Here is a 20,272-nt window from a genome sequence, read left to right as displayed (position 1 = left end):
TAGAGCTCCCAGTGTGTCCAGCGCTGCATATAACGCAGGCCCTGGAAGTGCACAAGTATCGCAAGAGAAAATACCATCACCTATAAATACCCGGCACACTACTCTCCTCTCACCTTGCACGCTATAAATACCCGGCACTGTACTCTCCTCTCACCTTGCATGCTATAAATACCCGGCACACTACTCTCCCCTCACCTTGCACGCTATAAATACCCGGCACACTACTCTCCTCTCAACTTGCACGCTATAAATACCCAGCACACTACTCTCCTCTCACCTTGCACGCTATAAATACCTGGCACACTACTCTCCTCTCACCTTGCATGCTATAAATACCTGGCACACTACTCTCCTCTCACCTTGCACGCTATAAATACCTGGCACACTACTCTCCTCTCACCTTGCATGCTATAAATACCTGGCACACTACTCTCCTCTCACCTTGCACGCTATAAATACCCGGCACACTACTCTCCTCTCACCTTGCACGCTATAAATACCCGGCACACTACTCTCCTCTCACCTTGCATGCTATAAATACCTGGCACACTACTCTCCTCTCACCTTGCACGCTATAAATACCCGGCACACTACTCTCCTCTCACCTTGCACGCTATAAATACCCGGCACACTACTCTCCTCTCACCTTGCACGCTATAAATACCCGGCACACTACTCTCCTCTCACCTTGCACGCTATAAATACCCGGCACACTACTCTCCTCTCACCTTGCACGCTATAAATACCCGGCACACTACTCTCCTCTCACCTTGCACGCTATAAATACCCGGCACACTACTCTCCTCTCACCTTGCATGCTATAAATACCCGGCACACTACTCTCCTCTCACCTTGCACGCTATAAATACCCGGCACACTACTCTCCTCTCACCTTGCACGCTATAAATACCCGGCACACTACTCTCCTCTCACCTTGCACGCTATAAATACCCGGCACACTACTCTCCTCTCACCTTGCACGCTATAAATACCCGGCACACTACTCTCCTCTCACCTTGCACGCTATAAATACCCGGCACACTACTCTCCTCTCACCTTGCACGCTATAAATACCCGGCACACTACTCTCCTCTCACCTTGCACGCTATAAATACCCGGCACACTACTCTGCTCTCACCTTGCATGCTATAAATACCCGGCACACTACTCTCCTCTCACCTTGCACGCTATAAATACCCGGCACACTACTCTCCTCTCACCTTGCATGCTATAAATACCCGGCACACTACTCTCCTCTCACCTTGCATGCTATAAATACCCGGCACACTACTCTCCTCTCACCTTGCATGCTATAAATACCCGGCACACTACTCTCCTCTCACCTTGCATGCTATAAATACCCGGCACTGTACTCTTCTCTCACCTTGCATGCTATAAATACCCGGCACTGTACTCTCCTCTCACCTTGCACGCTATAAATACCCGGCACACTACTCTCCTCTCACCTTGCATGCTATAAATACCCGGCACACTACTCTCCTCTCACCTTGCACGCTATAAATACCCGGCACACTACTCTCCTCTCACCTTGCACGCTATAAATAACCGGCACACTACTCTCCTCTCACCTTGCACGCTATAAATACCCGGCACACTACTCTCCTCTCACCTTGCACGCTATAAATACCCGGCACACTACTCTCCTCTCACCTTGCACGCTATAAATACCCGGCACACTACTCTCCTCTCACCTTGCACGCTATAAATAACCGGCACACTACTCTCCTCTCACCTTGCACGCTATAAATACCCGGCACACTACTCTCCTCTCACCTTGCACGCTATAAATACCCGGCACACTACTCTCCTCTCACCTTGCACGCTATAAATACCCGGCACACTACTCTCCTCTCACCTTGCACGCTATAAATACCCGGCACACTACTCTCCTCTCACCTTGCACGCTATAAATACCCGGCACACTACTCTCCTCTCACCTTGCACGCTATAAATACCCGGCACACTACTCTCCTCTCACCTTGCACGCTATAAATACCCGGCACTGTACTCTCCTCTCACCTTGCACGCTATAAATACCCGGCACACTACTCTCCTCTCACCTTGCATGCTATAAATACCCGGCACACTACTCTCCTCTCACCTTGCATGCTATAAATACCCGGCACACTACTCTCCTCTCACCTTGCATGCTATAAATACCCGGCACTGTACTCTCCTCTCACCTTGCATGCTATAAATACCCGGCACACTACTCTCCTCTCACCTTGCATGCTATAAATACCCGGCACTTTACTCTCCTCTCACCTTGCACGCTATAAATACCCGGCACACTACTCTCCTCTCAACTTGCATGCTATAAATACCCGGCACACTACTCTCCTCTCACCTTGCATGCTGTAAATACCCAGCACACTACTCTCCTCTCACCTTGCATGCTATAAATACCCGGCACTGTACTCTCCTCTCACCTTGCATGCTATAAATACCCGGCACACTACTCTCCTCTCACCTTGCACGCTATAAATACCCGGCACACTACTCTCCCCTCACCTTGCACGCTATAAATACCCGGCACACTACTCTCCTCTCAACTTGCACGCTATAAATACCCGGCACACTACTCTCCTCTCACCTTGCATGCTATAAATACCCGGCACTGTACTCTCCTCTCACCTTGCATGCTATAAATACCCGGCACACTACTCTCCGCTCACCTTGCACGCTATAAATACCCGGCACACTACTCTCCTCTCACCTTGCATGCTATAAATACCCGGCACTGTACTCTCCTCTCACCTTGCATGCTATAAATACCCGGCACACTACTCTCCTCTCACCTTGCATGCTATAAATACCCGGCACTGTACTCTCCTCTCACCTTGCATGCTATAAATACCCGGCACACTACTCTCCTCTCACCTTGCATGCTATAAATACCCGGCACACTACTCTCCTCTCACCTTGCATGCTATAAATACCCGGCACACTACTCTCCTCTCACCTTGCATGCTATAAATACCCGGCACACTACTCTCCTCTCACCTTGCATGCTATAAATACCCGGCACTGTACTCTCCTCTCACCTTGCATGCTATAAATACCCGGCACTTTACTCTCCTCTCACCTTGCATGCTATAAATACCCGGCACACTACTCTCCTCTCACCTTGCATGCTATAAATACCCGGCACACTACTCTCCTCTCACCTTGCATGCTATAAATACCCGGCACACTTCTCTCCTCTCACCTTGCATGCTATAAATACCCGGCACACTACTCTCCTCTCACCTTGCACGCTATAAATACCCGGCACACTACTCTCCTCTCACCTTGCACGCTATAAATACCCGGCACACTACTCTCCTCTCACCTTGCATGCTATAAATACCCGGCACACTTCTCTCCTCTCACCTTGCATGCTATAAATACCCGGCACACTACTCTCCTCTCACCTTGCATGCTATAAATACCCGGCACACTACTCTCCTCTCACCTTGCATGCTATAAATACCCGGCACACTACTCTCCTCTCACCTTGCACGCTATAAATACCCCGGCACACTACTCTCCTCTCACCTTGCACGCTATAAATACCCGGCACACTACTCTCCTCTCACCTTGCATGCTATAAATACCCGGCACTGTACTCTCCTCTCACCTTGCATGCTATAAATACCCGGCACACTACTCTCCTCTCACCTTGCACGCTATAAATACCCGGCACACTACTCTCCTCTCACCTTGCATGCTATAAATACCCGGCACACTACTCTCCTCTCACCTTGCACGCTATAAATACCCGGCACACTACTCTCCTCTCACCTTGCACGCTATAAATACCCGGCACACTACTCTCCTCTCACCTTGCAAGCTATAAATACCCGGCACACTACTCTCCTCTCACCTTGCACGCTATAAATACCCGGCACACTACTCTCCTCTCACCTTGCACGCTATAAATACCCGGCACACTACTCTCCTCTCACCTTGCACGCTATAAATACCCGGCACACTACTCTCCTCTCACCTTGCACGCTATAAATACCCGGCACACTACTCTCCTCTCACCTTGCATGCTATAAATACCCGGCACACTACTCTCCTCTCACCTTGCATGCTATAAATACCCGGCACACTACTCTCCTCTCACCTTGCACGCTATAAATACCCGGCACACTACTCTCCTCTCACCTTGCACGCTATAAATACCCGGCACACTACTCTCCTCTCACCTTGCACGCTATAAATACCCGGCACACTACTCTCCTCTCACCTTGCACGCTATAAATACCCGGCACACTACTCTCCTCTCACCTTGCATGCTATAAATACCCGGCACACTACTCTCCTCTCACCTTGCACGCTATAAATACCCGGCACTGTACTCTCCTCTCACCTTGCACGCTATAAATACCCGGCACACTACTCTCCTCTCACCTTGCACGCTATAAATACCCGGCACTGTACTCTCCTCTCACCTTGCATGCTATAAATACCCGGCACTGTACTCTCCTCTCACCTTGCATGCTATAAATACCCGGCACTGTACTCTCCTCTCACCTTGCACGCTATAAATACCCAGCACACTACTCTCCTCTCACCTTGCACGCTATAAATACCCGGCACACTACTCTCCTCTCACCTTGCACGCTATAAATACCTGGCACACTACTCTCCTCTCACCTTGCATGCTATAAATACCCGGCACACTACTCTCCAATCATCTTGCACGCTATAAATACCCGGCACACTACTCTCCTCTCACCTTGCACGCTATAAATACCCGGCACGCTACTCTCCTCTCACCTTGCACGCTATAAATACCCGGCACGCTACTCTCCTCTCACCTTGCACGCTATAAATACCCGGCACACTACTCTCCAATCACCTTGCACGCTATAAATACCCGGCACACTACTCTCCTCTCACCTTGCATGCTATAAATACCCGGCACACTGCTCTCCTCTCACCTTGCATGCTATAAATACCCGGCACACTACTCTCCAATCATCTTGCATGCTATAAATACCCGGCACTGTACTCTCCTCTCACCTTGCACGCTATAAATACCTGGCACACTACCCTCCTCTCACCTTGCATGCTATAAATACCCGGCATTCTATTCTCTCACCTTGCATGCTATAAATACCCGGCACACTACTCTCCAATCATCTTGCATGCTATAAATACCCGGCACTGTACTCTCCTCTCACCTTGCATGCTATAAATACCCGGCACACTACTCTCCTCTCACCTTGCATGCTATAAATACCCGGCACACTACTCTCCTCTCACCTTGCACGCTATAAATACCCGGCACACTACTCTCCTCTCACCTTGCACGCTATAAATACCCGGCTCACTACTCTCCTCTCACCTTGCATGCTATAAATACCCGGCACTGTACTCTCCTCTCACCTTGCATGCTATAAATACCCGGCACACTACTCTCCTCTCACCTTGCACGCTATAAATACCCGGCACACTACTCTCCTCTCACCTTGCATGCTGTAAATACCCGGCACACTACTCTCCTCTCACCTTGCATGCTATAAATACCCGGCACTGTACTCTCCTCTCACCTTGCATGCTATAAATACCCGGCACACTACTCTCCTCTCACCTTGCATGCTATAAATACCCGGCACTGTACTCTCCTCTCACCTTGCATGCTATAAATACCCGGCACACTACTCTCCTCTCACCTTGCATGCTATAAATACCCGGCACACTACTCTCCTCTCACCTTGCATGCTATAAATACCCGGCACTGTACTCTCCTCTCACCTTGCATGCTATAAATACCCGGCACTGTACTCTCCTCTCACCTTGCATGCTATAAATACCCGGCACTGTACTCTCCTCTCACCTTGCATGCTATAAATACCCGGCACGGTACTCTCCTCTCACCTTGCATGCTATAAATACCCGGCACTGTACTCTCCTCTCACCTTGCACGCTATAAATACCCGGCATTCTATTCTCTCACCTTGCATGCTATAAATACCCGGCACACTACTCTCCAATCATCTTGCATGCTATAAATACCCGGCACACTACTCTCCTCTCACCTTGCATGCTATAAATACCCGGCACTGTACTCTCCTCTCACCTTGCATGCTATAAATACCCGGCACACTACTCTCCTCTCACCTTGCACGCTATAAATACCCGGCACACTACTCTTCTCTCACCTTGCATGCTATAAATACCCGGCACACTACTCTCCTCTCACCTTGCACGCTATAAATACCCGGCACACTACCCTCCTCTCACCTTGCATGCTATAAATACCCGGCACACTACTCTCCTCCCACCTTACATGCTATAAATTCCCAGCACACTACTCTCCTCTCACCTTGCATGCTATAAATACCCGGCACGGTACTCTCCTCTCACCTTGCATGCTATAAATACCCGGCACACTACTCTCCTCTCACCTTGCACGCTATAAATACCCGGCACACTACTCTCCTCTCACCTTGCACGCTATAAATACCCGGCACACTACTCTCCTCTCACCTTGCATGCTATAAATACCCGGCACACTACTCTCCTCTCACCTTGCATGCTATAAATACCCGGCACACTACTCTCCTCTCACCTTGCACGCTATAAATACCCGGCACACTACTCTCCTCTCACCTTGCACGCTATAAATACCCGGCACACTACTCTCCTCTCACCTTGCACGCTATAAATACCCGGCACACTACTCTGCTCTCACCTTGCATGCTATAAATACCCGGCACACTACTCTCCTCTCACCTTGCACGCTATAAATACCCGGCACACTACTCTCCTCTCACCTTGCACGCTATAAATACCCGGCACACTACTCTCCTCTCACCTTGCATGCTATAAATACCTGGCACACTACTCTCCTCTCACCTTGCATGCTGTAAATACCCGGCACACTACTCTCCTCTCACCTTGCATGCTGTAAATACCCGGCACACTACTCTCCTCTCACCTTGCATGCTGTAAATACCCGGCACACTACTCTCCTCTCACCTTGCATGCTATAAATACCCGGCACACTACTCTCCTCTCACCTTGCACGCTATAAATACCCGGCACACTACTCTCCTCTCACCTTGCATGCTATAAATACCCGGCACACTACTCTCCTCTCACCTTGCATGCTATAAATACCCGGCACTGTACTGTCTGGCACGGGAGGAGTGTATGCTTGCTGTATCCCTACATTTCAACTGCAGTTACCTCTCTTGCAGACGCTCCCATTGGCTAAAGCTTTGCATCGCACCGTTAACCCTTTCACCATCATGCCCTTCTAGCAATGAAGGAGCTAATCTCGCCACCTTCCCCTCCCTTCCGTCTCGCTATCCTGTTTATTTTGGCCATTCTAAACAAAGCGCTTAGTGAATGTGTTTGGACATCTGATACAACTGTTGGACGCCTGGGCTCTCTGTCGCATCCCCCTGCTGAGCCAGCAGCGCGCGTGCGTGTGTGTGTGTGCGTGTGTGTGTGCGTGTGTGTGCGTGTGTGTGCGTGCGTGCGCGTGTGTGCGCACGTGTGTGTGTGCGCGCGTGTGTGTGCGCGCGCGTGTGTGTGTGCGTGTGTGTGTGTGTGCGCGTGTGTGTGCGCGCGCGCGTGTGTGTGTGCGTGCGTGTGTGTGTGTGTGTGTGTGTGCGTGCGTGTGTGTGTGTTATGTATATCATAAAGTGCCTCTCCTTTCCCCAGCGCTTTACACATCTGGGCTGTTTAAAGCTGCAGTTCAAGCAATATCCTACATGTATTTTTTTGTTTGTTTGTTTGTAATCAGTTCTGTACTATGAGAAATACTTGTAGCATTTTAAAAACAACAATTTTAAAGACATTTTTAATGTATACTAATGTAACAAGCATTTTTGTTCCTGTAGCAGCCATTTACAAAGTCACTCCTCCTTCCCCTTCTGAAACAGCATCACCTTTTTGAGCCCTGCCCTCTCTGGCAGTGAACCAATTGAATCTAGTGCAGCCTGGTCACATGATCTTCCTCACAGAACTTTGGCTGTCAGTGCAGCAGGAGAGGACCCAGGATGCATTTACTGTAGTGAACCCCGAGCTGAATCTTCAGTGATCGATTTACAGGAGAACGTATCGATCTGCAACTTAGCTAATCACTTGTCCGTGTGTAGATTGTATTGATGAACATATTGAATGAAAATAATTTTTTTCTTTCTCTAAAAACGACAGCTTGAACTGCAGCTTTAATCTGCAGGGGGAGGAGGCACAAGGCAGGGACTGAACTCCCAGCATTGTGTATATTGAGATTCAACATTGTAACAGCTACTGTCTATGTATTGTTCCCCACAGTTAATGATTAGCACTTTCTTATAAGAGGGGTTACTCCTGCAAGAGCGTGGGTGAGGCAGTGTTATAAGGTGGTCTTATATTGGGAACATATCAGGGGGGTGTTATAGTGGAGGCAAAGTCTCATGGCAGCGGATCACACACTCAAGGAAGTCTTTCAACAGCTTCTTGCCCTACACGGATGTCTATGGATTTATAGCACTGTGACCGGGTCGCGCACCAACATACACCTGACGAGGGGGAAAGTGTGCCCGCGAAACATCGTGTAACCCAGTCACCATGCAGTATGTCCATATTGATGCCTGTGTAGGGAAGAAGCTGTTGACCTACCTGGAGTGTGAACTCATGATCCTGGGGGAACTTACCAAAGCCAACCAGCACCTCAATACTAAACTGGAAGCATCAGGTGGAAGTGTGTCTGAGTCCATCTGTGCTACTTACATTAAAAGGGAGGTGTCCGTCGAACGGGGACTCCCCCACAGGAAGGAGCACACTAGGGCTATAAGGAGATGTTGTTTTAAGTTAGATGCTCCTACAACAGCGCTTTATCGTATAGGAAGGGTCCCTTCGGGTCTGTGAGGAGATGTTTTAGCCACTTGTATGTAGAGCGTGTTCTCCCTGTAACTATCCCATATAACCATTTTTCAGTATAGTGTAATGCTGCTTTTGTTTCTGCTCTTTATGTACCCCTGGAATCTCCTCACAGAACCTGCCGGTCACTCGGGTCCTGGACAGTCTAATGGATGTGAAATCCAACCCGGTAAGAAGAGGCGCCGCAGTGATTGAGGGGGTTGATGGGTGAATGCGCACACACTGTCTCCAACCTCCTTTTCTACATGGAGACGGGGAACAAATCAAATCTCGGGAACACTGCCTATCTCCGAGCACACACACACGTTTACAGTCCTCCTGCCATTTGTACGTTTTTCACAAGTGCGTATTCGGGCACTATTGGTGGTGTACAGAGCGCTGTGCTGTGCACATGTGGCCACTGAATAAGTAGATGGTGGCCGTGGAGGACAGATCTGTTTATGCATGTTGTTCCATCCCCCATGTCTGCTTTTATTTTGTTGTTGGTGATTTTTTTGCTCCCAGCTGCAAATGCACATGTTCTGGAAAAAGCTGTGGCCGGCCGGACCCCCTCCCAAACACTGCTCCATGTGCCAGGAGCTCGTAAACTAAGCTCTGTTGGCCACGTGTTTTTATCCCATCTGATCTCCGCGTTTAACCCATATCCAAGGCCTTCTTAATCTGTCCAGCATTGCATTACAGAGCAATGCCCCTCCAGCGCTGACGAGGTTAATCAAGCAGATGTAACTACAGTATGTACTATGTAAGATAAGTTGGGGGGTTAAAATCTCTTCTACTCTTTAGTGGTCACATACTGTGTGTATATCTGTATACAAATATGCAGTAGTCTGCAGAGCATCTCGCAGTACCTGCCGTTGGCGCCCTGTATCTGAGGAAGAGTCCCTCCTTGTGGCCTGGCGTTTGTGCACGTCGGTTTGATGGCTTTTGGGTCAGTCAGTAGGGTTTAGAAGTTTTAATTATAGAGGGGCTCTCCAAAGCACAGAATGTCAGTGTCGCTTTAAATTGCAACCTGCTCGGTGTCCTTAAACTGCAGCTGTTCTAACTCTTTGGGACCCCCCCCCCTCCTCTCCCTGTGATTTCCCCCCACCTCTCCCTGTGACTTCCCCCCCTCTCCCTGTGACTTCCCCCCCCCCCTCCCTGTGACTTCCCCCCCCCCTACCTGTGACTTCCCCCCCCCATCTCCCTGTGACTTCCCCCCCATCTCCCTGTGACTTCCCCCCCCATCTCCCTGTGACTTCCCCCCCCCATCTCCCTGTGACTTCCCCCCCCTCTCCCTGTGACTTCCCCCCCCATCTCCCTGTGACTCCCCCCCCCCTCTCCGTGACTTCCCCCCCCCTCTCCCTGTGACTTCCCCCCCCTCTCCCTGTGACTCCCCCCCCCCCTCTCCCTGTGACTTCCCCCCCCCTCTCCCTGTGACTTCCCCCCCCCTCTCCCTGTGACTTCCCCCCCCTCTCCCTGTGACTTCCCCCCCTCTCCCTGTGACTTCCCCCCTCTCCCTGTGACTTCCCCCCCTCTCCCTGTGACTACCCCCCCTCTCCCTGTGACTTCCCCCCCCTCTCCTTGTGACTTCCCCCCCTCTCCCTGTGACTTCCCCCCCCTCTCCTTGTGACTTCCCCCCCTCTCCCTGTGACTTCCCCCCCTCTCCCTGTGACTTCCCCCCCTCTCCCTGTGACTTCCCCCCCTCTCCCTGTGACTTCCCCCCCTCTCCCTGTGACTCCCCCCCTCTCCCTGTGACTCCCCCTCTCCCTGTGACTCCCCCCCTCTCCCTGTGACTCCCCCCCTCTCCCTGTGACTCCCCCCTCTCCCTGTGACTCCCCCCCTCTCCCTGTGACTCCCTCCCCTCTCCCTGTGACTCCCCCCCCTCTCCCTGTGACTTCCCCCCCCCCTCTCCCTGTGACTTCCCCCCCCCCCTCTCCCTGTGACTTCCCCCCCCCCCTCTCCCTGTGACTTCCCCCCCCCTCTCCCTGTGACTTCCCCCCCCCCTCTCCCTGTGACTTCCCCCCCCCTCTCCCTGTGACTTCCCCCCCCCCCTCTCCCTGTGACTTCCCCCCCCCTCTCCCTGTGACTTCCCCCCCCCTCTCCCTGTGACTTCCCCCCCCCTCTCCCTGTGACTTCCCCCCCCCCTCTCCCTGTGACTTCCCCCCCCTCTCCCTGTGACTTCCCCCCCCCTCTCCCTGCGACTTTCCCCCCCCTCCCTGTGACTTCTCCCCCTCTCCCTGTGACTTCTCCCCCTCTCCCTGTGACTTCTCCCCCTCTCCCTGTGACTTCCCCCCCCTCTCCCTGTGACTTCCCCCCCCTCTCCCTGTGACTTCCCCCCCCTCTCCCTGTGACTTCCCCCCCCTCTCCCTGTGACTCCCCCCCCTCCCTGTGACTTCCCCCCCCTCCCTGTGACTTCCCCCCCCCTTCCCTGTGACTTTCCCCCCCCCCTCCCTGTGACTCCCCCCCCCCCCCTCCCTGTGACTTCCCCCCCCTCTCTGTGACTTCCCCTCCCTCCCTGTGACTTCCCCCCCCTCTCTGTGACTTCCCCCCCCCCTCCCTGTGACTTTCCCCCCCCCCTCCCTGTGACTTTCCCCCCCCCTCCCTGTGACTCTTTCCCCCTCCTCCCCCATGTGACTCTTTCCCCCTCCTCCCCCCCCGTGACTCCTTCCCCCCTCCTCCCCCCGTGACTCCCTCCCCCCCCGTGACTCTTTCCCTCCCTCCTCCGGCCCGTGACTCTTCCCCTCCCCCCCGTGACTCTTCCCCTCCCCCCGTGACTCTTCCCCTCCCCCCCCCCCCGTGACTCTTCCCCTCCCCCCCCCGTGACTCTTCCCCTCCCCCCCCCCGTGACTCTTCCCCTCCCCCCCCCGTGACTCTTCCCCTCCCCCCCCCCGTGACTCTTCCCCTCCCCCCCCGTGACTCTTCCCCTCCCCCCCGTGACTCTTCCCCTCCCCCCCGTGACTCTTCCCCTCCCCCCGTGACTCTTCCCCTCCCCCCGTGACTCTTCCCCTCCCCCCCCCGTCTCTTCCCCCCCCCCCCCGTGACTCTTCCCCTCCCCCCCCCGTTACTCTTCCCCTCCCCCCCCCCCCCGACTCTTCCCCTTCCCCCCCGTGACTCTTCCCCCCCTCCCCCTGTGACTCGTTCCCCCCCCCTCCCCCTGTGACTCTTTCCCCCCCCCATGTGACTCTTTTCCCACCTCCCCCATGTGACTCTTTCATCCCGCCCCCCTGGTGCGACTCTCTTTCCCCCTCCTCCCCCCTGTGACTCTCCCCTATTTGTCTCCTGCAGGAGACTGATGACTACAGATATTTTGACCCCAAGATGTTGCGTGGAAATGACAGGTACAGTAACTTTTACTTTGTGCCACTTTCTGGCATTTTAGGGGTGGTTACATCATTATAAGAGGAGTGGGCAGGTGACATTATTATGGAGGAGGGGGTTGTATTATTATGGTGTAGTAGTGTGTAGGTGCAGGAGTTTGGTGAATGAGATGCCAGGTGTTTATAAACTGGTACATGGTGTGATGGGCAGTTCCGCTGCCATGTGTCTTATCACTGCTTGTCATGTCCTCTCTAACGCTAGTCCTTTATTATTTGCAAATACAGCTCTGTCCCGAGGAACAAGAATCCCTTCCAAGAGGTGAGCGGGGCCTGGACATCACTTCCCGGGGTCATGGGTTTGTTTTTTTATTGAAGTTGCTATCGCCCTATATAGACACACACATCAGTCACTACATCTCTGCCCTGAGCCTGCTAATTCAGTACACTCTGCCCTGTACTGTGTAGGGTCGGGTTATTCTGTGGGATATGCCCTGTACTGTGTAGGGTCGGGTTATTCTGTGGGATATGCCCTGTACTGTGTAGGGTCGGGTTATTCTGTGGGATATACCCTGTACTGTGTAGGGTCGGGTTATTCTGTGGGATATGCCCTGTACTGTGTAGGGTTGGGTTATTCTGTGGGATATGCCCTGTAGGGTCGGGTTATTCTGTGGGATATGCCCTGTACTGTGTAGGGTCGGGTTATTTTGTGGGATATGCCCTGTAGGGTCGGGTTGTTCTGTGGGATATGCCCTGTAGGGTCGGGTTGTTCTGTGGGATATGCCCTGTAGGGTCGGGTTATTCTGTGGGATATGCCCTGTAGGGTCGGGTTATTCTGTGGGATGCCATGTAGGATCGGGTTATTCTGTGGGATATGCCCTGTAGGGTCGGGTTGTTCTGTGGGATATGCCCTGTAGGGTCGGGTTGTTCTGTGGGATATGCCCTGTAGGGTCGGGTTATTCTGTGGGTTATGCCCTGTAGGGTCGGGTTATTCTGTGGGATATGCCCTGTAGGGTCGGGTTATTCTGTGGGATATGCCCTGTAGGGTCGGGTTATTCTGTGGGATATGCCCTGTAGGGTCGGGTTATTCTGTGGGATATGCCCTGTAGGGTCGGGTTATTCTGTGGGATATGCCCTGTAGGGTCGGGTTATTCTGTGGGATATGCCCTGTAGGGTCGGGTTATTCTGTGGGATATTCCCTGTAGGGTCGGGTTATTCTGTGGGATATGCCCTGTAGGGTCGGGTTATTCTGTGGGATATGCCCTGTAGGGTCGGGTTATTCTGTGGGATATGCCCTGTAGGGTCGGGTTATTCTGTGGGATATGCCCTGTAGGGTCGGGTTATTCTGTGGGATATGCCCTGTAGGGTCGGGTTATTCTGTGGGATATGCCCTGTAGGGTCGGGTTATTCTGTGGGATATTCCCTGTAGGGTCGGGTTATTCTGTGGGATATGCCCTGTAGGATCGGGTTATTCTGTGGGATATGCCCTGTAGGGTCGGGTTATTCTGTGGGATATGCCCTGTAGGGTCGGGTTATTCTGTGGGATATGCCCTGTAGGGTCGGGTTATTCTGTGGGATATGCCCTGTAGGGTCGGGTTATTCTGTGGGATATGCCCTGTAGGGTCGGGTTATTCTGTGGGATATGCCCTGTAGGGTCGGGTTATTCTGTGGGATATGCCCTGTAGGGTCGGGTTATTCTGTGGGATATGCCCTGTAGGGTCGGGTTATTCTGTGGGATATGCCCTGTAGGGTCGGGTTATTCTGTGGGATATGCCCTGTAGGGTCGGGTTATTCTGTGGGATATGCCCTGTAGGGTCGGGTTATTCTGTGGGATATGCCCTGTAGGGTCGGGTTATTCTGTGGGATATGCCCTGTAGGGTCGGGTTATTCTGTGGGATATGCCCTGTAGGGTCGGGTTATTCTGTGGGATATGCCCTGTAGGGTCGGGTTATTCTGTGGGATATGCCCTGTAGGGTCGGGTTATTCTGTGGGATATGCCCTGTAGGGTCGGGTTATTCTGTGGGATATGCCCTGTAGGGTCGGGTTATTCTGTGGGATATGCCCTGTAGGGTCGGGTTATTCTGTGGGATATGCCCTGTAGGGTCGGGTTATTCTGTGGGATATGCCCTGTAGGGTCGGGTTATTCTGTGGGATGCCCTGTAGGGTCGGGTTATTCTGTGGGATATGCCCTGTAGGGTCGGGTTGTTCTGTGGGATATGCCCTGTAGGGTCGGGTTATTCTGTGGGATATGCCCTGTAGGGTCGGGTTATTCTGTGGGATATGCCCTGTAGGGTCGGGTTATTCTGTCGGATATGCCCTGTAGGGTCGGGTTATTCTGTGGGATATGCCCTGTAGGGTCGGGTTATTCTGTGGGATGCCCTGTAGGGTCGGGTTATTCTGTGGGATATGCCCTGTAGGGTCGGGTTGTTCTGTGGGATATGCCCTGTAGGGTCGGGTTGTTCTGTGGGATATGCCCTGTAGGGTCGGGTTGTTCTGTGGGTTATGCCCTGTAGGGTCGGGTTATTCTGTGGGATATGCCCTGTAGGATCGGGTTATTCTGTGGGATATGCCCTGTAGGGTCGGGTTATTCTGTGGGATATGCCCTGTAGGGTCGGGTTATTCTGTGGGATATGCCCTGTAGGGTCGGGTTATTCTGTGGGATATGCCCTGTAGGATCGGGTTATTCTGTGGGATATGCCCTGTAGGGTCGGGTTATTCTGTGGGATATGCCCTGTAGGATCGGGTTATTCTGTGGGTTATGCCCTGTAGGGTCGGGTTATTCTGTGGGATATGCCCTGTAGGATCGGGTTATTCTGTGGGATATGCCCTGTAGGGTCGGGTTATTCTGTGGGATATGCCCTGTAGGATCGGGTTATTCTGTGGGATATGCCCTGTAGGGTCGGGTTATTCTGTGGGATATGCCCTGTAGGATCGGGTTATTCTGTGGGATATGCCCTGTAGGGTCGGGTTATTCTGTGGAATATGCCCTGTAGGATCGGGTTATTCTGTGGGATATGCCCTGTAGGGTCGGGTTATTCTGTGGGATATGCCCTGTAGGATCGGGTTGTTCTGTGGGATATGCCCTGTAGGATCGGGTTATTCTGTCGGATATGCCCTGTAGGGTGTAAGAAGGTTCCTGAGCACTCACGGCTTTTCCTGTTCTTGCACCCAGGCCATCGTGTTTGTCGTTGGAGGAGGGAATTATATTGAGTACCAAAATCTAGTGGACTACATCAAGGTATATTCTTGTACCTGTATCCCTGCAATGAGCTGGTATCTGCAGCTTTCCTGTGCACACTTTGTGTCTCTCGCCTTAAACTTTCTCTCTCTGGAACTTTTATTATGTTCATCTTTAGTTGCCTGCTGTCTTTCTCTTTCTGCTTTTCTCTGTGATTATTTTCCCTTTCACTTGACATTTCTGTCCCTCACGCTTCTCTCTCCTGCCACTCGCCTCCTCTCTTTTCTGTGAACCTCTCTCCCCCCCTTTCCTTCTCTCTCCTGCCACTCGCTTCCTCTCCTCTGCGCATCTCTCTCTCTCTCGCTCTCCTTTTCTGTATGTCTCCTCTCTTCTCTGCGCATCTCTCTCCCCCTCCCCTCTCTCCTGCCTCTTTCCTCCTCTCTTCTCTGCCTCTCACTCTGCTCTGATTTAGTTTGGCTGATTGCAAACACTCCAGTTCCCTCTCATTCTTTGCCCTGGGACCTTGCCACACTTTGCTCAGACTGCCCGGTGTGTGTGCGCACGTTTGTGTGTGTGTGTGTATATGTGTGTGTGTGTGTGTGTGTGTGTGTGTGTGTGTGTGTGTGTGTGTGTGTGTGTGTGTGTGTGTGTGTGTGTGTGTGTGTGTGTGTGTGTGTGTGTGTGTGTGTGTGTGTGTGTGTGTGTGTGTGTGTATATATATATATATATGACAGATCATCCCCTCTGTGTAGGCTATGATTTGTAAAGTCATTGTTTAACCCCTGGGTTGCATTAATCATCTGCTTTGTAGTTTATTGCTGCCCCCAGAAATCAAGGGGTTAAAATGCTTTGACTAGCATGCGTAAAATGCTGCCAGTGTGTGCAGAGCATGCTCAGTACTCTGTGTCCTTACAAACTAAATGTAAGTGGTCTCGCCTGCTGACACCTTCTCTTTCCACTGCTGGAGCAGAGGGGGTTAATGGCATACTCACCTGTGCATGCATGTGAGCTGCTACTTTAAGTCCTTCAGTGCCAGTGAGGGGTTAATATAATCTGCCTCAGTTCTGCAGATGAGCTCTGACCGAGGCTGTGTTTCTCCTGTCCTGGTGCAATGTGTCCTCTTTTCCTCCCCCCTTTCTCCCCCCCCCTTTCTCCCCCCCCTTTCTCCCCCCCCTTTCTCCCCCCCCCCCCTCCCTCCCTTTCCAAGTCTCACTGCTTTCGTTTTTATCCCCAGACCAAGCAAGGAAAGCACGTTCTGTACGGGTGCAGCGAGCTCTTCAATGCCACACAGTTTGTTAAACAGGTAACACTGGAGGTGTCCATCTGTCTCTGTCTCTGACTGTGTGCCTGTGTGTCTCTATCTCTTTCTGTATGTATGAGTCTCCCTCTCTCACTCCCCCACTCTCTCCCTCTCCCACACTCTCTCCCTCTCACTTCTCCACTCTCTCTCACTCCCCCACTCTCTCTCTGTCTCCCCACTCTCTCTCTGTCTCTCTTCCCCCAACTCTCTCTCTCTACCCCCAACTCTCTCTCTCTCCCCCCCCAACTCTCTCTCCCCCCCATCTGTCTCTCTCTCTCTCCCCCAACTCTCTCCCCCCCCATCTGTCTCTCTCTCTCTCCCCCAACTCTCTCCCCCCCCCACCCCCCAACTCTCACTCACTCTCACCCACTCTCTCTGCCCATTCTCCTGTCTGTGATGAAACCTCAGACAATGTTTTGATCCTCAACTTTTTTTCATATTTATGATCCCTTTGTGTCAAACTAAGCGGTGTTTTTAATCCCTTATTGGATTAGCCTCTGCTGGGAGGCTGCTCTATGAATTCACCACCCTTTCTGTGGAGAACGTCCTCACATTTTCAGAGCCTCCCACCCTTATTTTAAAGCGCGACCTCCTTGTTCTATCAGGTTTTTCTCCTTGTTGAAACCCCGGATTAGGATACAAGATGAAAGTAGAAGAGAACAACCAGGGATATCCAAAAAAGGATAATTAGGAGGAAAGTGCGTTTTCCATAAAATAATTCTTTATTGGTCATGATAGAAAAAATAGCAAGGTGTTGGCCTACCGCGTTTCGTGCTACACAGGGCGCTTTCACAAGGGATACATATCTTGTCATCATGTGTACAGTATTAAGGGGCTAGCAAAAAATTGTGTATAACAAGGCGCCTATAGGCATTTAGTATCGTCATATAACGTACTTAATAGGGGTCCGGTTTTTAAGGTACATTATAGGGCTTTGATATGGGGGCTACACTGTACACAATAGCGTGTCCCTGTGCTGTGGATACACGGTGTGAGAGGGAGGGGAGATTAGAGGAGGTTGACATTACAGCTGCCCAGGTTGCTGCAGCCGTGTTCTTGATCTCATTTAGATCTGTCTCCCTTATCCCTTCTAGTTGTCTCAACTTGGACAGAAGTAAGAGGTGAGGTCCTCTCCACGGCGCGCACACGGTCCCAGCAGCGGAAGAGGCTAAGGAATCTGGCTGACCGCTGAAACTTGCATCGTTCCATGAACCCTTCTGCTGGCAAAGTAACCTGCAGAGCATTGCATTGCAAAGCACATCTTTGGAGGCCTGCAGAACATTGCACAACGAGAGCCTGCAAGTCTGTGTTAGAAACAGAGGGCTGAATCCCCCCCCCCCCCCATGTCCCCCCCAAGCGCTGCCTGAGTGGCTTGCAACACATTGCGGAGCAGTATGCAGAACAATGCATTGCAGGCCTCTGGCAGTGAAGGGGTTACAGTAAGTGACTTTGACTTCCTTGCTTGCTGGAGGAGTCTGCAACAGGTAGTATATCCGGCACCATAGGCGTTTAATATCTTTTTGTGTCCGTCTCTCTGTACAAAGGGCGTTTCCAAATAAAAATGACGTAAATTCTGATTTATTTTTATACAGAACAGTCAGTGTTCAAAGCACTGCGAGCCAACCCTCCCAGGTGTACGGGTGCAGGAAGGGGTCTCTGGGGCACAGAGCTTGCAATCTGACGCTGGCTGGGCAGTGACATCGGGGTGGGATGTGCCAAAGGTGGATTTATTTTGTTACACGTTTTTAAATGAAAACTTTCAAATTTGTTAAAGACAGAGACTAACTTTTCTGAAATGTCCGGCTCAAAAATGTTTATACTTAAATGGAGAATGATTTACTCTCCTCTGCTAATTTAAGGGGGTGAGGGGGGTGCCTGCTGCTTAACTGCAAATATCACGTAAATGGTGCAGTATTCGTCAACCAAAAGAAAAAAAGACGGTGTAAAAACAGCGCTGAAAATACAAATAATATGATTGATAAAATAAGAACCCCTATTGGGTGATACTAGGCCGCCTGGTATATCCTGATTGTACATTCAGTATATATCAGGCGGCCTAGTACAATCAGATACAGGTACACAAGAAAAAAAGGGAAAACCGGCGCCTTACAAGTCCAAGTGGATAAATGGGAAGTCCAAGGTGTGAGAAATGAGGTCCCAATAATGACCTCTTAGATCAAGGAACATCAGGTGGTGGAATGTGGCTCCCGCCGCGCATACGTGGAATATGTGGCTCCCGCCGCGCATACGTGGAATATGTGGCTCCCGCCGTGCATACGTGGAATATGTGGCTCCCGCCGTGCATACGTGAAATATGTGGCTCCCGCCGCGCATACGTGGAATATGTGGCTCCCGCCGCGCATACGTGGAATATGTGGCTCCCGCCGTGCATACGTGGAATATGTGGCTCCCGCCGCACATACGTGGAATATGTGGCTCCCGCCGTGCATACGTGGAATATGTGGCTCCCGCCGCGCATACGTGGAATATGTGGCTCCCGCAGTGCATACGTGGAATATGTGGCTCCCGCCGCGCATACGTGGAATATGTGGCTCCCGCCGTCCATACGTGGAATACGTGGCAAAAACACAAACAATATTATGGTGCAGTATGCCACTGATACTATGCAAGCTAACATATGAGCCCAAAACAAATGGTGACAAACAGGACAGGACACTGAAAAAATATTTTTGAGCGTAAATGGCGCGTAAACCAATGCATTGGAGTAGAACGTCCTTGCGGAAATTCTTCCAGAAAAACCAAGTATCATATTTACCAAGGCAAACAATTTAAAATCCAAACTGGCCCGAGCTGTCCATTAAATCATCATAGACAGAAACAGGTAGGGAGTACTAAGGTTTTTTTACATGTGCAAAATGTTTAGCATGCTCGTACAGCTGCAATGCTAAATCATTTACATCAAATGTAACCTCTAAATCTTATCCCATTAAGACATAGTTACATAGTAGATGAGGTTGAAAAAAGACTTCCGTCCATCAAGTTCAACCTATGCTAAATTTAGACAACAGATACTTTATCCTATATCTATACTTATTGATCCAGAGGAAGGCAAACAAAAAAAACCATTAAGGGGAAAAATTAATTCCTTCCTGACTCCAAGAATTGGCAATTGGATTAATCTCTGGATCAACATCCTTCCCATGTATACTTATTTGGTATATCCCTGTATACCTTTCCCAACTAAAAAGATGTCCAACCTTTTTTTGAACAAATCTATTGTATCTGCCATCACAGCCTCCATGGGTAATGAATTCCACATTTTAACTGCCCTTACTGTAAAGAACCCTTTCCTTTGTTGCTGGTGAAATTTCCTTTCCTCCAACCTTAAGGGATGGCCCCGAGTCCTTTGTACTGCCCGTGGGATGAATAGTTCTTTTGAAAGCTCCTTGTATTGTCCCTGAATATTTGTATATAGTTATCATATCCCCTCTTAGACGCCTCTTTTCTAATGTAAATAAATCTAATTTAGCTAGCCTCTCCTCATAAGTTAGAATGTCCATCCCCTGTATTAATTTGGTGGCTCTTCTCTGCACTCTCTCAAGAGCCATAATGTATTTTCTTAGGATTGGCACCCAAAATTGTACTCCATAT

The 20,272-nt window shown here is 51.1% G+C and overlaps 1 protein-coding gene across 3 annotated transcripts in view; it reads left to right on the top strand.

The window, feature by feature from the left end:
* The window catches only part of SCFD1 (sec1 family domain containing 1), a 97,070-nt gene extending 78,833 nt beyond the window's left edge, over positions 1 to 18,237 (top strand). For 2 of the 3 annotated variants that reach the window (XM_075613194.1, XM_075613195.1), the window contains exons 20-25: positions 9,005 to 9,058; positions 12,154 to 12,206; positions 12,471 to 12,504; positions 15,355 to 15,420; positions 16,595 to 16,663; positions 17,755 to 18,237. In XM_075613194.1, the coding sequence (XP_075469309.1) occupies positions 9,005 to 9,058; positions 12,154 to 12,206; positions 12,471 to 12,504; positions 15,355 to 15,420; positions 16,595 to 16,663; positions 17,755 to 17,778 (300 nt within the window). In that variant the 3' untranslated portion in view covers positions 17,779 to 18,237. Of the gene's footprint in view, positions 1 to 8,984; positions 9,059 to 12,153; positions 12,207 to 12,470; positions 12,505 to 15,354; positions 15,421 to 16,594; positions 16,664 to 17,754 lie in introns of those variants that run through there. The other variant, XR_012803745.1, reaches the window with a different exon arrangement.
* Positions 18,238 to 20,272: the final 2,035 nt, after the last annotated feature.

The sequence above is a fragment of the Ascaphus truei genome, chromosome 9 (assembly GCF_040206685.1).
Source record: "Ascaphus truei isolate aAscTru1 chromosome 9, aAscTru1.hap1, whole genome shotgun sequence".
NCBI lineage: Eukaryota > Metazoa > Chordata > Amphibia > Anura > Ascaphidae > Ascaphus > Ascaphus truei.
This window is presented reverse-complemented; position numbering and strand designations above follow the sequence as displayed.